This window comes from Candida oxycetoniae, assembly GCF_023343755.2.
Source record: "Candida oxycetoniae strain CBS 10844 chromosome Unknown scaffold5, whole genome shotgun sequence".
NCBI lineage: Eukaryota > Fungi > Ascomycota > Pichiomycetes > Serinales > Debaryomycetaceae > Lodderomyces > Lodderomyces oxycetoniae.
In genome coordinates, this window is record NW_026055366.1 from 11,665 (window position 1) to 25,610 (window position 13,946).

General features: G+C 37.1%; 6 protein-coding genes across 6 annotated transcripts; 2 read left to right on the forward strand and 4 right to left on the reverse strand. All coding sequences in view use genetic code 12, as the record gives it.

The window, feature by feature from the left end:
- Positions 1 to 1,829: 1,829 nt before the first annotated feature.
- On the forward strand, positions 1,830 to 4,403 carry KGF56_000751 (uncharacterized protein; the record flags this gene model as incomplete). The annotated part of the gene is made up of 1 exon (XM_049326694.1): positions 1,830 to 4,403. The coding sequence occupies one exon, from the start codon at positions 1,830 to 1,832 to the stop codon at positions 4,401 to 4,403; it is 2,574 nt and encodes an 857-aa protein (XP_049182016.1).
- Positions 4,404 to 4,543: 140 nt separating this feature from the next.
- KGF56_000752 (uncharacterized protein) lies at positions 4,544 to 5,230 on the reverse strand (the record flags this gene model as incomplete). Its single annotated transcript, XM_049326695.1, has 1 exon — positions 4,544 to 5,230. The coding sequence occupies one exon, from the start codon at positions 5,228 to 5,230 to the stop codon at positions 4,544 to 4,546; it is 687 nt and encodes a 228-aa protein (XP_049182017.1).
- A 1,621-nt stretch (positions 5,231 to 6,851) lies between these two features.
- KGF56_000753 (uncharacterized protein) lies at positions 6,852 to 7,898 on the forward strand (the record flags this gene model as incomplete). Its single annotated transcript, XM_049326696.1, has 1 exon — positions 6,852 to 7,898. One exon carries the CDS (start codon positions 6,852 to 6,854, stop codon positions 7,896 to 7,898), a length of 1,047 nt encoding a protein of 348 aa, XP_049182018.1.
- A 78-nt stretch (positions 7,899 to 7,976) lies between these two features.
- Positions 7,977 to 8,957, reverse strand: KGF56_000754 (ubiquitin-protein ligase; the record flags this gene model as incomplete). The annotated part of the gene is made up of 1 exon (XM_049326697.1): positions 7,977 to 8,957. The coding sequence occupies one exon, from the start codon at positions 8,955 to 8,957 to the stop codon at positions 7,977 to 7,979; it is 981 nt and encodes a 326-aa protein (XP_049182019.1).
- A 1,451-nt stretch (positions 8,958 to 10,408) lies between these two features.
- On the reverse strand, positions 10,409 to 11,233 carry KGF56_000755 (uncharacterized protein; the record flags this gene model as incomplete). The annotated part of the gene is made up of 1 exon (XM_049326698.1): positions 10,409 to 11,233. The coding sequence occupies one exon, from the start codon at positions 11,231 to 11,233 to the stop codon at positions 10,409 to 10,411; it is 825 nt and encodes a 274-aa protein (XP_049182020.1).
- A 1,171-nt stretch (positions 11,234 to 12,404) lies between these two features.
- RPL11 (60S ribosomal protein uL5) lies at positions 12,405 to 13,259 on the reverse strand (the record flags this gene model as incomplete). The annotated part of the gene is made up of 2 exons (XM_049326699.1): positions 12,405 to 12,926; positions 13,257 to 13,259. 2 exons carry the CDS (start codon positions 13,257 to 13,259, stop codon positions 12,405 to 12,407), a joined length of 525 nt encoding a protein of 174 aa, XP_049182021.1.
- Positions 13,260 to 13,946: the final 687 nt, after the last annotated feature.

The following is a 13,946-nucleotide window of genomic DNA, read 5'->3' on the forward strand; positions in this document are numbered from 1 at the left end:
AAGGTGGGGGGTAGAAATTCGCAAAAATGGGGGTTAAGATAAGAGATATCATTGCTACTACTACTACTAAAACCTTTTGAAAATTGCGTTTTGATGCAAGTCAGTAAAGTGAAATTCGTAATGGGAATTCTTCTCTAGTTCCATCGAGATTTCTTTACTCTTGGAATCAGGAGATTAGGTGAAGTTGTGCATCATCAATTTGCTTGACTATTATCTTTGTTTGGTTGACTATTATCTTTGTTTGCTTGACCATCATCTTTGTTTGCTATTCATTTTTTGGGTCGTGTATTTGCAACCGTATCACGTGCCGCTATTTACACTCTCACCCAACTAGGTTATTTAATAAACAATGTCATTATTTCGGATATGCTTGGAAGGAAAGCAAAAAAAAAAAAAAAATCAAACCTCTATTCCAAATATAGCATGTGTGCGGCTCCTGCCAATATGGGACATTGCTACTACTACTACTACTTTAAGTTAGTAGCTAATAAATCAAGATGGTGAAAAACATTCAAAACTCCTCAGTCCATAAATTTGACAGGTTTCTATTTCGATAAAAACATCGAATTGAAAAAGTCATATAGATATGCCTAACATACCATCTCTGCCACAATATAGTCATTACTAGAGCAGAAATATAGCAGTATACGTATTCTGTTCCCAATTAATAACTACAAACTAGTAATGGTCCAGAGTGTCACCAGTCAGTGGCTACTCCACTATCTTGCTTTGTCCGATAGTGTGCTATGTGTAACACAATCCTCCTGGGATTCTCACTGTGTTTTTTCATTTTTTTTTTTTCAAAGCCAAATTGGATTTTAAACAGTAGAGTGTAGACATTACACAAAAAACGCGCTTCTTTTCCAATGTCAACAAATAAAAGTTGACTTTTCAATTTAAAAACTTGACATGACAAAAATATAGATTTCGAAGACAGCCTTTTTTTTAGTCAGCAGTAAGTAGGTGGGGAATGACGGGAGAAGAGAGAAAAGAGTTTGTTTAGAAAGTAAATAGAAGCATTGTAAGATAGTCTCTAGTCACTGTTTTTTTAATTTTTTTTTCTTTCTTTTTTTCCCCCTGATTGGCCCGTCGCATAATCTTTTCGACGTTTTTCAACTTTCTCAACTCTTAGCTTCCTTTTTAAAATCGCAACAGGCAGAATCCGGAAATCTTGGAGAAACGCAACCTTGATTCCTCAGGCAATTAAGTACTTGTCAAGAATTTTACTTGTGTTTTATGAGATAGCAACTTAAATATAATCGGTTTTTTAGTAGACAAAAACATATCAAGTAAGAGACAAACAGACAAACAGACAAACAGACAGAAGAACAGCCAATCGGTTAGCCCATCAGTCCATCAGTCAATAAGTCAATTAGTTAATCAGTTGGTAAATCAGCTGGTCAATCAGTCAGTTCAACAGACAGACAGCCAAACAGCCAAACAGCCAAACAGACAGTCAGACAGTACATCCCAGACAGACAGAAAAAAATAAAAACATTCAAGGTGAATGAAATTCTCAATTTTTTTCATAGAGAAAAAAAAAAAGAGACAACTAAGACAGTTGAAAAACATATCGTTATCAAGATAACGAATCACCATTTGCCATATAAGGTCAACTTGCTGCCACTTACAGCCAAGAGCTGCCATACAAAGTATACTGCTACATAATCGATCTTTCAACTGGGCCTAATTCCAGCCTCACATAGTTTGGTTTTACATTCCACTCGTTTAACATACACCCCGTTGCACATCATTTAGTACTCTTCTTGCACATCATTTAGTACTCTTCTTGCACCAATCATTTGCTAGAATAAGGTTGTTTCCAAGAGATGGCCAGTGAGTTTCTACGCTCATCTCCTGCAAGGGCTGAAAACGATGATTTTAAGCTAAACAAAGCCATTTCGGCAACCCAAACACCGGCATCCCATAAACTCTCTTCAATCGCGTTTGCCAAATCGTTAACATCTTCAACATCTTCATCATCTGTAAAACATCAACATCAACATCAAAATCTGCAACTGCAACTGCAACTGCAGCAACATCCGTCACAGGCAACGTTTCAATATTTTCCTCCTTCAGCATCCAAGTTTCTCAACTATCCAACTAATTTAACAGGATGGACACCACTAATATCCAAGACTTACTCTAATGATCAAATCTTATCGTTTAATTCGACACCTAATACTAATAAGTGGTTCACTCCATCTTCACTTATCCTACCGCAGAATAATCAAAACGTATCGGCAGCACCGCTTACACAGCCCGCCCCGCCGTCAATAGCACAACCACAATCACAAGGTGAAGAACTACTAAATCAACAAACAAGCATCAACGTTAGCAATACCACAACATTTTTACCAAGTGCCGCGGCAGCAGCGACGACAGCAACAACAGCAACAGCAACAACAACAACAGAATATGAATACCAAAGTCTCGGACTAACTCCATTTATGAACAACAATTTCAACATTTTAGGAAACACATCTGGTAGTGGTATCACTCCCTATCAAGAACGTGTCTTTCGACAAAATTGTGAATTCTATATAGAATCGCCAATTCGAACGAATAACAATATTGAAAACTTTGCAATAACACCATCTAAATTCAGCTTAAACAGTATTGCTAGTAAGAAATTAGCACAGGACCCCATGAAAAGCGCAACAAAGAGAAATATTGCTTTAGTAGATACGCCACCTAGAAAACCTCATAAATTGAGTATAATTACGAGAGCAGAAAACGATGGAGAGTCGGGTGAAATGGAAGAGGAAATAAAGAGTAGCCTCAAAGGACAAGAAATTGCAAAAGAAACAACAGGAGATGAAACTGATGACGAGGTTGAACAAGAAGAACAAGAAGAAGAAGAAGAAGGAGAAGAGGAGGAGGAAGAGGAGGAAGAAGAAAAAGAAAAAGAAGGAAAAGGAAAAGGAGAAGTAAAAAAAGAAGTAGAAGAAGAAGAAGTGAAAAGAGAAAAAGAAGCAGAAGCTAAAGTTGACGGAAAAGTTGAAACAAAGATTGAAAAAGACTGCTTACTTCAAACTCCATGTAAAAAACCACTCATGAATATTTCCAATCAACTAAAGGTAGAGTTTAAAACTCCTGCTAATAAAAAGACCACTTTAAGTTCACCATCAACTATATTATTGACTTCCGCCAAGCACACTAATGTTGATGTGGATAACATACTTGAGAATTCAAATGACGACAAGGAGAACCAACCACCTCCAAGTCCTACACCTGCCAAAACTTTAGCAGAGCCTATAATGGGGATATTTACTGAAAAAAAACCACTGCAAACGAAAACAAGATTGAAAAAGTCAACATCGACAAAGTTTTCAAAAGCAACCAACTCCAACACCCACTCCAATCACATTAACTGCTCTTCCTATTACTCCTCCTCCTCCAAACATGATGAGCAATTGCATTCTGAGAATAAATCAAAAATGCAAGCAGGAATGACCAAGTTTCAAATTGTATTAACTGATTTTAACGCTTATACAGGGAAGAAAAAGAGGGCTCAACATACTGAACAAAAGAGAGTTCCTCTTATAAAGCAACAACTACAACCACAACCACAACCACCGCCGCCACCACCACCTCAAACACTAACCCAATTACAGCCACCTCAGTTACAAACGCAGCTGTCATCAATCGTGGATAATAGTATAATCATGAATTCATCAAGAGAACATAGTAGTATATTGTCACTCAGCAATAATAGTACAAACATATCGAGTCATTTCAACCTTACAATGGACCATTCATCTTTCGAACTGGGCGGTATTTCGTCAACACCCAACTCCAAAGTATTACTAGATAGAATTTTCGATAAGCAGTCACCGCAACAAATGCTTTATTTCCAACAGCAGCAGCATCATCATAATTATTCTGCACCACTACAGCCACAATCACTGCAACCTACACATTATCAAGTACAAGACTCATCAACTATCATGCATCAGCAAGCTCAACAGCATAGCTCTGATGGGAATATGCCACCCCCTTCACAACAAAGTAATAAACACATACAACACATACAACACACACAACCACCACTACCATTACCATCATCTACATCTACATCTACATCATCATCATTGTACCCTATAGTATCTATGATGTCAACACCACAGCATTCTCACGTATACAATAATCAGAGTAACCATGGAAATGAAGTTTTCTCTACGCAGATTCCATCACCTTGGAATTTTGGATTTAGAACACCACCAAGGACAATTGCATTTAGCAGTAACAACAACAACATTAATAATAATAATAATAATAATAATAGCAATACTCAATTCAACACTTGCACGTCAACGATTACCAGCCAGAATGTGTCAATAGAATCTACGGATTTGAAAAAACAATCGATCAAGGTCAAATTAGACACAAATTCCAAATGAAAAACAACGTAAAACAAATACATAAAAGAGAACAAACAAAAAAGCATAATAGCATAATAGTCAACTCTGTTCATTTAAATAGACTTTAATCTAAGATAAAACCACTGAACTACCCCCAATACTCTATATGACTTAGTCTCCTATATATTAGGAGGTAAAAGAAATGCTCCAATAACTCCTGGTCTTTCCGTACTTAGCAAATCAAAGATCTGTCCTGAATTAACAGAGTCACTAATTTCTAGCTGTATGCCCATATTAGAAAACCAGTTTTTATTCTTAGGACTCAACATTCTACTTCTCTTACCGAGTCCAATAACTACTAGTTCTGGTTTTGGATGAACTTTGGTGAAAACCAGTAACACATGATCCAGAAACGTTACCAAATGATCCTTAATTTCAAACTTCATCACATCATCATTACCATTTCCTTTACCCAAGTTCACCTCAAACGTTTCTGAGTCAACCAAACATAAACCAATAATATCTCCATTTGAATCTGGAGATGTTACCAAATAATTATTTGATAAATGAAAACCGTTTTTCTTGATACTTTCAATATAATTGTTGGGCTTATTTGAATACATCAAAATATCGTTTTTTTTCAAAATATCTGCTGGATTAACTGGTGGTTTGGAATTATTTGCTGGTTTGAAAAATGACATTGGATCATTTGCATCGGTTTGGAAAAGTGATCGATGCTTGGAATTAGACAGCGGACGATCCCCATTACCGAATAAGCCTAATCGTGGCTGTGTGTAATGTAGCCTTCTACAATGTGTAAGTGCTTCTATGCTAACCAGACTGAATATATGGTGGTGCTTGAACATTGTTGGTATTGCCAAAGAATTCATCTAACCTTGTCTGAAATTTAAAACTAATTTTTATTTGCTCTTCTTTTCCGCTCTTTTAGGTTCCTCTCGCGTGAATAATGTGGAGTTGATACATCTTGATGATGAACCCTCTAAAATAATCCAACGCTAGCCCCATGGTAATGCATTTGGTGAGAGGAGGCAAGAATCAAAGCATTTGTCACTGATTTGACAACATCCCATCTTTCTCTTGGCTAAATCTGTGCCATAATAAAAAGATTGTATTTTCTAATAAATCATCTAATCTCGAAAGCCACTTCTTTCTGCAGTCAAGATGGCAGGATTCCGTAATTTAATCTCAAAAGCTACAAGCTGTTTCTCTCAATTTCAAGATGACAGGGTCCCATCATCCAATCTCATATGTTCGAAAGGCAAGATTCCGTTATTTAGCCGCCCCTCTCACCTTTTACTCTTGAACCTACATTTACCTTTTACTCTTGAACCTACACTCACCTTTTACTCTTGAACCTACACTCACCTTTTACTCTTGAACCTACACTCACCTTTTACTCTTGAACCTACACTCACCTTTTACTCTTGAACCTACACTCACCTTTTACTCTTGAACCTACACTCACCTTTTACTCTACCTCTTACACCTTCACTCACTGGAGATAACCTTTAATCATCAGTGCTTCTCCACTAGCTCCCTAGTGTCGCATTCAAGTTCGTCGAACGTTTATGAGCTAGTATCGGCATTGATAATGTCACTGAACACGCAAAATGCTTGTTCGAGTCTACTACAGAAGGGCAAGCTAGTGTGCTCCACTATCTCGCTCTGCTCGATAGTGGCGTTTTTACAATTGAATACAGATTTTTTGCATAATTTCTTATCGGAATTAGATCCGATCTGATAAAAATTCGCGCGATAAACATAAAGTATGTAAATGAAACAAACTTGAAGGATCCAACTCGACTCTCTTTATACTTGACAAAAGGATAGGAAACTTTCTTCTTGAGTAAAACTTGGAACTTGCAAAATAGTATGCAACTGTAGAAACAGAATAATTCAATGTCTCTGTATTCATATTCTCCCAAGTTTATTACTCTTTTTATCCACATTGGTTTTTAATTGAAACTCATTAAAATATGGCTCTAAAAAAAACCCCATGAGTATTGTGACATATATTACTCGCCATACTAATAAACCACTAGATCACAACCTTTTACTCTACCTTTTACACCTACACTCACTGGAGATAACCCTTAATCATCAGTGCTTCTCCACTAGCTCGCTTTCGATCCCTAGTGTCGCGATATGGACCAGTAGTGGATTCAAGTTATCAAACCCGTGTGGCTTGTAGGAATAGATAAAGTAGTGATAATTAAACAGAAAACTCATGGAGCCGGTCATTTTGAATAGCCCAAACTCCATATCAAACCTCCCAAATGACACCGTATCTATTTTTATTCTCACCTGTCTACCTTCAACGGGGGTTCGGTTCTTCCTGGCTTTTGTATAGTTTCCCCTTTACACATGGTAGCGACTATTTTCATATTATATCCCCAACGATTTTGGGATTTCTTGCTCAAGAGGTTGATTCCTTAACTTTTTCATTAGGGAGAAGGCTTTTTGATAATGTCAACCCAGTCTGGTATAGTTGTATCGCAAGAGCTCCTTGATGTATTCAACACTGAAGATAATGCTTTAGTTGTTAAGATATCACCTGACTCAACCCAATTGATCCCAGATAAATCATTTACGTTTGTCGATAATTCCCCTTCATCAATCATTTCATCATTACATACTTTTTTGGCAAAAGAGTTCCCACAACCGTCATATATCATAGTCCCCTATGATTCAACAAAAGTGTTTATTAGCTTTATACCAGATTCGGCTGCAATCAAGCAGAAAATGTTGTATGCATCAACAAAGTCCACGTTATTGGCCAGTTTAGGTTCATATAACTTCAAATACAAGTTTTCATGGACGGAGCTTGATGAGGTTGATTTTGGATATCTAGAAAAATGTGTTAAAGAAGAGCGTTTGTCAGGACCTTTAAGTAAAGACGAGGAACTTTTACAATCGATGAATCAACAACATTCAAATTATGCACAGTTGGGATTCAAGAGGGAATTAGTAAGTATGAACTCTTCAAGCAGTGATATCTTGTATCAGTTCGATGAGAAGTTGGAAACTGAATTTAACAGTTTGGTTGCCAATGCTGATAAGTTTAGGTTGGTGATATTCAGCATCGACGTGTCTCAAGAATTGATAAAACTAGACAATATAATAGATGAAGTCAATGTGGATCAACTTATCAAGACATTAGCTGATAATGTTAGTCCTGGTCCAAAATATATTATATACAACTACCTGGTTAATGAATACGCATTCATATACACTTGCCCCTCAAAATCGTCAGTCAAGGATAGGATGATTTACGCAGCTTCCAAAAATAGCTTGATAAATCTTTTAAAGACAAAGTATCTAAATAATGGCGAGGTTACATTGAATAAAAACTTGGAAGTCGGAGACTTGGATGAATTGGATGTGAGTCAATTACACAAGGAGGATGGGAATGCATCAGAGACAAGTTCAGTAGCAACCCCTTCTTCAAGTTCGTCTACTACTTCAAATAATGGACTAAGATTTAGTAAACCAAAAGGGCCTCGTCGTAGATAAAAACAAAAGAAAAAAGCAAATACCAAAATAAAATAAAATAAAATAAAATAACTATTCACTTGGTGTAAAAATGTTTCTTCACGTTTCAATATATCCATCAATAACGTCTCTCAACTTACACTCATTTTTAAAATACTCCTCTATTTCGCATGTCGAGTTGACAATATGACTATATATTTTGCGTGAAATCTTCTTATTAATTTTGATAAATTGTTCTTCGTTTGAAATGTAGTTTGACGAACAATCACCAGGTTTGTACCTGCACTTCAACTTACTTCGTAGATATTTTTGGATAATTGATTTTTCATCAAATGATAATTCTCTTTTGGGTATAACATACTCATTATCATCACTAGATGAATAAGATACCAGCTCCATTGGACTATTTGCTAGAGACGTGGAAGTAGACTCTGAAGTGATTGAGGATTGTGCAGTATATTTTGGAATATGAGGAGTTTGCGATGGTGGTGGTGCTTGTAGTAACAGAGTTTGACTTGTATGCTGCTTTTTCGCTGTTTTGAGCTCACTGATTAGACTTGTTATACGACTTGACTGAGTTGCTGTTGTTGTCTCTAGTTGCAAGGGAGGAGAAGATGTTCTATCAACCAAACGCTTCCGCCTTTTCCTTTTAGTAGTTTTATCTTGAGCTTCATCTAGAGACTGTGAGTTAACCGCAGCGGCGGCAGCGGCAATTGAAGAAGCTTGACTACAAGCTAAAGTTTCTTTTTCCTTGAGAGCTTGATCAAAAACTTCCCAAGAGCTAACTTCTTCTCTAGTTAATTTTTCTCTTTGTTTCTGCTCTCTTCGCGATAAGACACCCCCATTCATGACTCTAGCCGACACTGGTATACCATCTGTATTTAGCTTGGGCACTTGCATTTCAAAATAATCATCTTCATATAAAAAAGTATCATCAATTTCACCATTCTCGTTGAATATTACTAGTCCGTTACTACTATTGGATTTTCTCATTGGATGCATAGAATCAGATACCGCCACCGTTCTTCTGAGTCCAGCCCCACTTCGCGGTATCAATGTCTCCTGACTCGAATCACACATGGGACAAAACCAATAAAAAGAGTCCTCAACAATGTTGTTCCTTATTCCAAGACAAGTTAAATGGAAATTCGAACCACAATAATAACACAGTATCCTTTGAGTAAAATCACTGCGCCTAGTCAAAGTGCATATACAACAAAAATTAGTAGTTGACTGCACAGGATCTTCCATAAGACTCAGCAGTAGTGTAGCATCATTTATGATATACCGTGCAGGAATTTGATTGATGGCGGAATTAGGTAAAAGTCTATCCTTGACATCAATTACATGAATAATATTCAAAGGATCACATTTGCTCAGGATTTCAACTTGATAAAAATTATTGCGACATGTTGGACAACTATTTGATTTTGACGACCAAATTTCAATACATTTCTTGTGATAAAGCTTAGTAGGACAACATGGTACTTTCCCTATTAGATCATTGTCTTGAATATGGTCAAAACAGATAATACACTCATCATCCAAACCACACAAGTCCATCGTGAAAAAACACAGACCAACAGACCAACAGACACACAGACAAATAAACAGACGCAGACAGTCACAGAAAAAAAACAAACAGACAGTCACAGAATTGCCGACCCCCCCCGTCTTGCCAAGCTACTTTCAACGGTTTGAGTTTTCCCTTCAAGTAATCTTTCTGCGATAAGGCTGCAAAAGAAAAAAAAGAGTTAACCAGACAGCAGAAAAAAAAAAAAAAATTGGAAAAGCCTTTAGGGCGAGGATTTCCAAGCTTTAGGGCGGCGCTGGTTTGGGATAAAACCAAGGACAAGGCTGAAACCAGGTGGAAGTAAAGTAGTAAAGGGAGGGATTGATTGCGATGTCGCGACATCAATACGATTTGGTACAGTGTATGAAACAGCCGGGCAAGAGTATAGGGCAACTATGTACAAATTGTGATGGTAAGTGTCCCATATGTGATTCATTTGTTAAACCAAGTTCAATAGTTCACATTTGTCAAGATTGTTCTATTGAGTATTTGATTAACAAATGTATATTGTGTGGTAATAATTTAGGGATTAATAATGAGAATGGGGTTGACGCTTATTATTGTTTGGAGTGTTGTCGCTTAGAGAAACATCGAGAAGGGTGTCCTAGAGTAGTTAATGTTGGTGGTAATAAAACAGATATGATTTATCTGAAAAGGAAAGATGGCAGGAAGCCATTACTGAATACATAAACACTATCGAGTAACACTATCGAGTAACACTATCGAGTGACCCTATCGAGTGACCCTATCGAGTGACACTATCGAGTGACACTATCGAACAGAGCGAGATAGTGGAGCAACACTGACTAATGACACTACCGACAATAAATTATTGTTCAAGCTTATGGATATATAGTCTCCATCTCGCTTTGCTCGATAGAGACTATAAATTATAGTTCAAGCTTACGGATTTATAATCTCTATCTCGCTTCGCTCGATAGTGCCATAAATTTAAGGATCAAGACTCTTCATATGCTTTTCTTGCCTTTTCGATCGAAACATTGAGGGCAGTGTTAATACCTTGTTTCCATCGATTGTCCAAGTAGTCATAGACAGGTTTATAATCATTCAATTGTCTTTTTTTCCTCATCTCTTCAACTTCATCAACCATAATTCTTTTCTTATTCAAGCCGTTGGCGAGCATCTGGTTGTAGTTTCTCAACTCCTCAAGATGCTGCTTTTGCAAGCCTTTTAATGCTTCTTGATTTTGTGCAAATAGGTCCAAATTCCTTTGACGTAGTGTCGCGTGGCCAAGTGTAATATATAAATTGGTATAATTGATACCATCTCTCTCCTCAGCTGAAGAAGAAGAGGAGGAGGAGGAGGAGCCTGGCTCTGCTGGTGAAATTATATTGAAATCGGCGTATTTCGTCATATCCACGCCCTTGTTCTTCTTTCCTTCCTCCACGCCTTCTACATCTTCCTCATCCTCCCCTTCATCGTTATCCAGCTCTTCTTCTTCGTACCTCTGGAGCCTCATATCCACAACATTCCGGCGCTCAAATTGCAAGTCGTTGCCTATAGAGGGTACTAGCTGTTCCACCAATGGATGTATAGGTAAATTGCTTGATATATCCGTATCCACTATTAGCAGATTTTCGGCAATGGCAACAGTATCAGCCTCAACATTATTCGTATGGTTTGTTAAATTATTGATATTGGCATTAAACTGACTAGCCAATTCTAGTCGCACAAGTTGCTCCACATGTGCTCTCTCCTCGGGACCCACATACTCATCAATGTATTTCAAGTGCGTTAATGGCTCGTAATCTATCGTAACCATGATATCATGCTCAAGTATCACCGTGTTTAGACTGATAAATGTATTTACATATATTGGTCTTTTTATTTTTTCTCCATACAATTCTCTTGTCAATAACCACCACTAATAACCAATAACTAATAACTAATAACCACCAGTAGATAGGTTCAAAATCGAGATTTTCACCAGCCCAATGGGGTCAAGAGAGCTTTATATGGTACCTTCAGTATGAGTCACTAGTTTAGAGTGTATACGTTTTCTACTTCAAGATCTATGTAATGAAAGTATTTATTGCGTATGTACATACATGGGGTTAGAGGCGGAGCAGAGTAAGGAACAGGCGAAAAGAGCGGAAAAGTAACAAGAAAAGAGGCGAGGCAAGGAAAAAGAGATCTATTTAGATCTAGCTTGTACACTTGATAAGGATTAAATTGAATAATGTAAGGCAAACAAGTCAAGTGATGAACTAGCTACCAAAGGGGGAGGGAGGGAGTTAGAGGAGTTGAAAACTCCATGTTTTCACCGGTAAGAGAACATTTCAGAAGGATGTACAAGCAGGGGAGGTATGTTTACAGTTTTTGCGTGGTGATTGTTTGGTAACCTTTTAATGGATCGGCTCAAAAATAGAGACAACTAAAACCACCGTGCGCATAAGCTAATTATTGATGTAGACTATATTGGTTTAAGCTCCAATAGCGATTGTATCAACACATGAAATTTTGTGGTAATTAACCAAAGAAAGAGCATTGTACGGGTTATAGGCTCTGGGTTCCTAATTGATAGAATGGAAGTGCGGAATTTGTTTTCCTTTTTAGTATGTGTAAAATGTACATGAAATCAACCACAGTTGTAGCTATTGCTTCAGAGGTATACTATAGAAGAAATTTTCAGTCAATAAAGAAAAGATAAAAAAGAAAGCCCGATTTCAAGGATGTAAATAAAACACTTATTACACCTTTTAGGTATTTTTAGAGATTTCAACTCATCAAATAAAGCAGTACCACTTTATTTTTCGTTTATCATAACATTCAACAGTATGCTACACTCAAACATGGTCAAGTCAACAACAATGCCCAAGTTGCCCATCAAACAGAATCTACAAAAACAACACCAAAAGTGTGTAGTTTTCATTTTCCTTTTTTTCCAAAAAAAAGATATTACATTAATGCTAAACCGGTATTTAAAAAGTCACTTATTTGTCCAACACTTCAGCATCGTATTTAACCTTAAACCATTGAATGGTATCTTCTTTATTAGTTTTGTGACTGTTACCAATGGTTGATCTAGCTCTCTTTCTTCTTGTAACTCTAGCTCCTGCTCTTCCCATAACAACGTAGAAGTCCATACCATAAATTCCAATAGATGGGTCGTATTTGATACCTAAATCGATATGTTCATCGATACCGAAACCAAAGTTTCCTGTAGCTGAAAAGTTTTTATTTCTTAATTGATATTCCTTAACTTTCAAACCTCTTTCCAAGATTTCTTCAGCTTTTGGTCCTCTAATGGTGACATGAACAGAAATCTTTTCGTTTCTTCTAATACCAAAAGTTCTCACTGTGTATCTTGCTTTTGATTGCACTGGGGTTTGACCAGATAATTGTTCTAAAACTTTTGAGGCTCTGGTTAATCTATCACCGGACTCACCAACACAAATGTTCAAGACTAATTTCTCGATACGCAATTCACGCATAGGATTTTGAGTTTTGGTAGACTGTGACATGAGAGAAAATGTTAGTATTCTAAGCAAAAAAGTAAGAAAAAGAATAAATTTAGGCTAATGAGTTGGATGAAGGAGGAGAAATGTGATTCCCAAAATGTGCAAAAAAAAAGGGGACTTTTTATCTATGAGCCTCTTGTCATTTCTACACTTGCTCTATGGTTTCTGTAAAATCTTGATGATTGAAATTTCTTTCTCCAAAAAAAAAATATCCATAATGGAAGGTAGGAGTCAAAATACAATCCTTCTTGCCATATCGAAACCTTTATCCAACCTATAACACCTCCTGTTCCATATGAAACATAGGATAAATATTCAACATACCATCTTTGGCTATTATTGGTTCGTTGTATGATGGTACAAGGATAAATCTCTTTACCTATGGGAATAATTTTTCAATTGGTATTACTCAATTTCGATGGTAGCGGTGTGAAAAAAAGAAAGTCCCATACAATAAGAGCGGGAAGACCCAGCCAAAAAAAAAGAGAGAATCTTAAATCACAAACCCTAACAATGTACATATACACGTGATAGAAAAGAAACCACACAAATTTCACTCAGACTCAACACAAATTGTAGTTTGTGAGATGAGAGAGTTGAAAAATGGCTATTGGTTGATAGATCACGTGAGATAATTGTTTACAATAAACCTGGCTGGGCCTCTTTGGGCAATGATTACTCGCTTACAATTGTGAACAATGAGTCAGTTACTATATTCAATAAGTTTAGTTTAGAGAATTTATAATTCCAGTGTGTGTGAGAACTCTACTATCGAGCATAAGCGAGAGAGTGGAACAAGTCAGTGGAGGTGGAGCAAGTCAGTGGAGGTGGAGCAAGTCAGTGGAGGTGGAGCAAGTCAGTGGAGGTGGAGAAAGTCAGTGTTGGTGGAGGTAGTGTGCTCCACTATCTCGCTTCGCTCGATAGTAGAGCAAGTCAGTGGAGGTATAGGTAGTGTGGTCCACTATCTCGCTTTGCTCGAAAGTGGAGCAAGTCAGTGTCCCCTCTCTCGCTTCG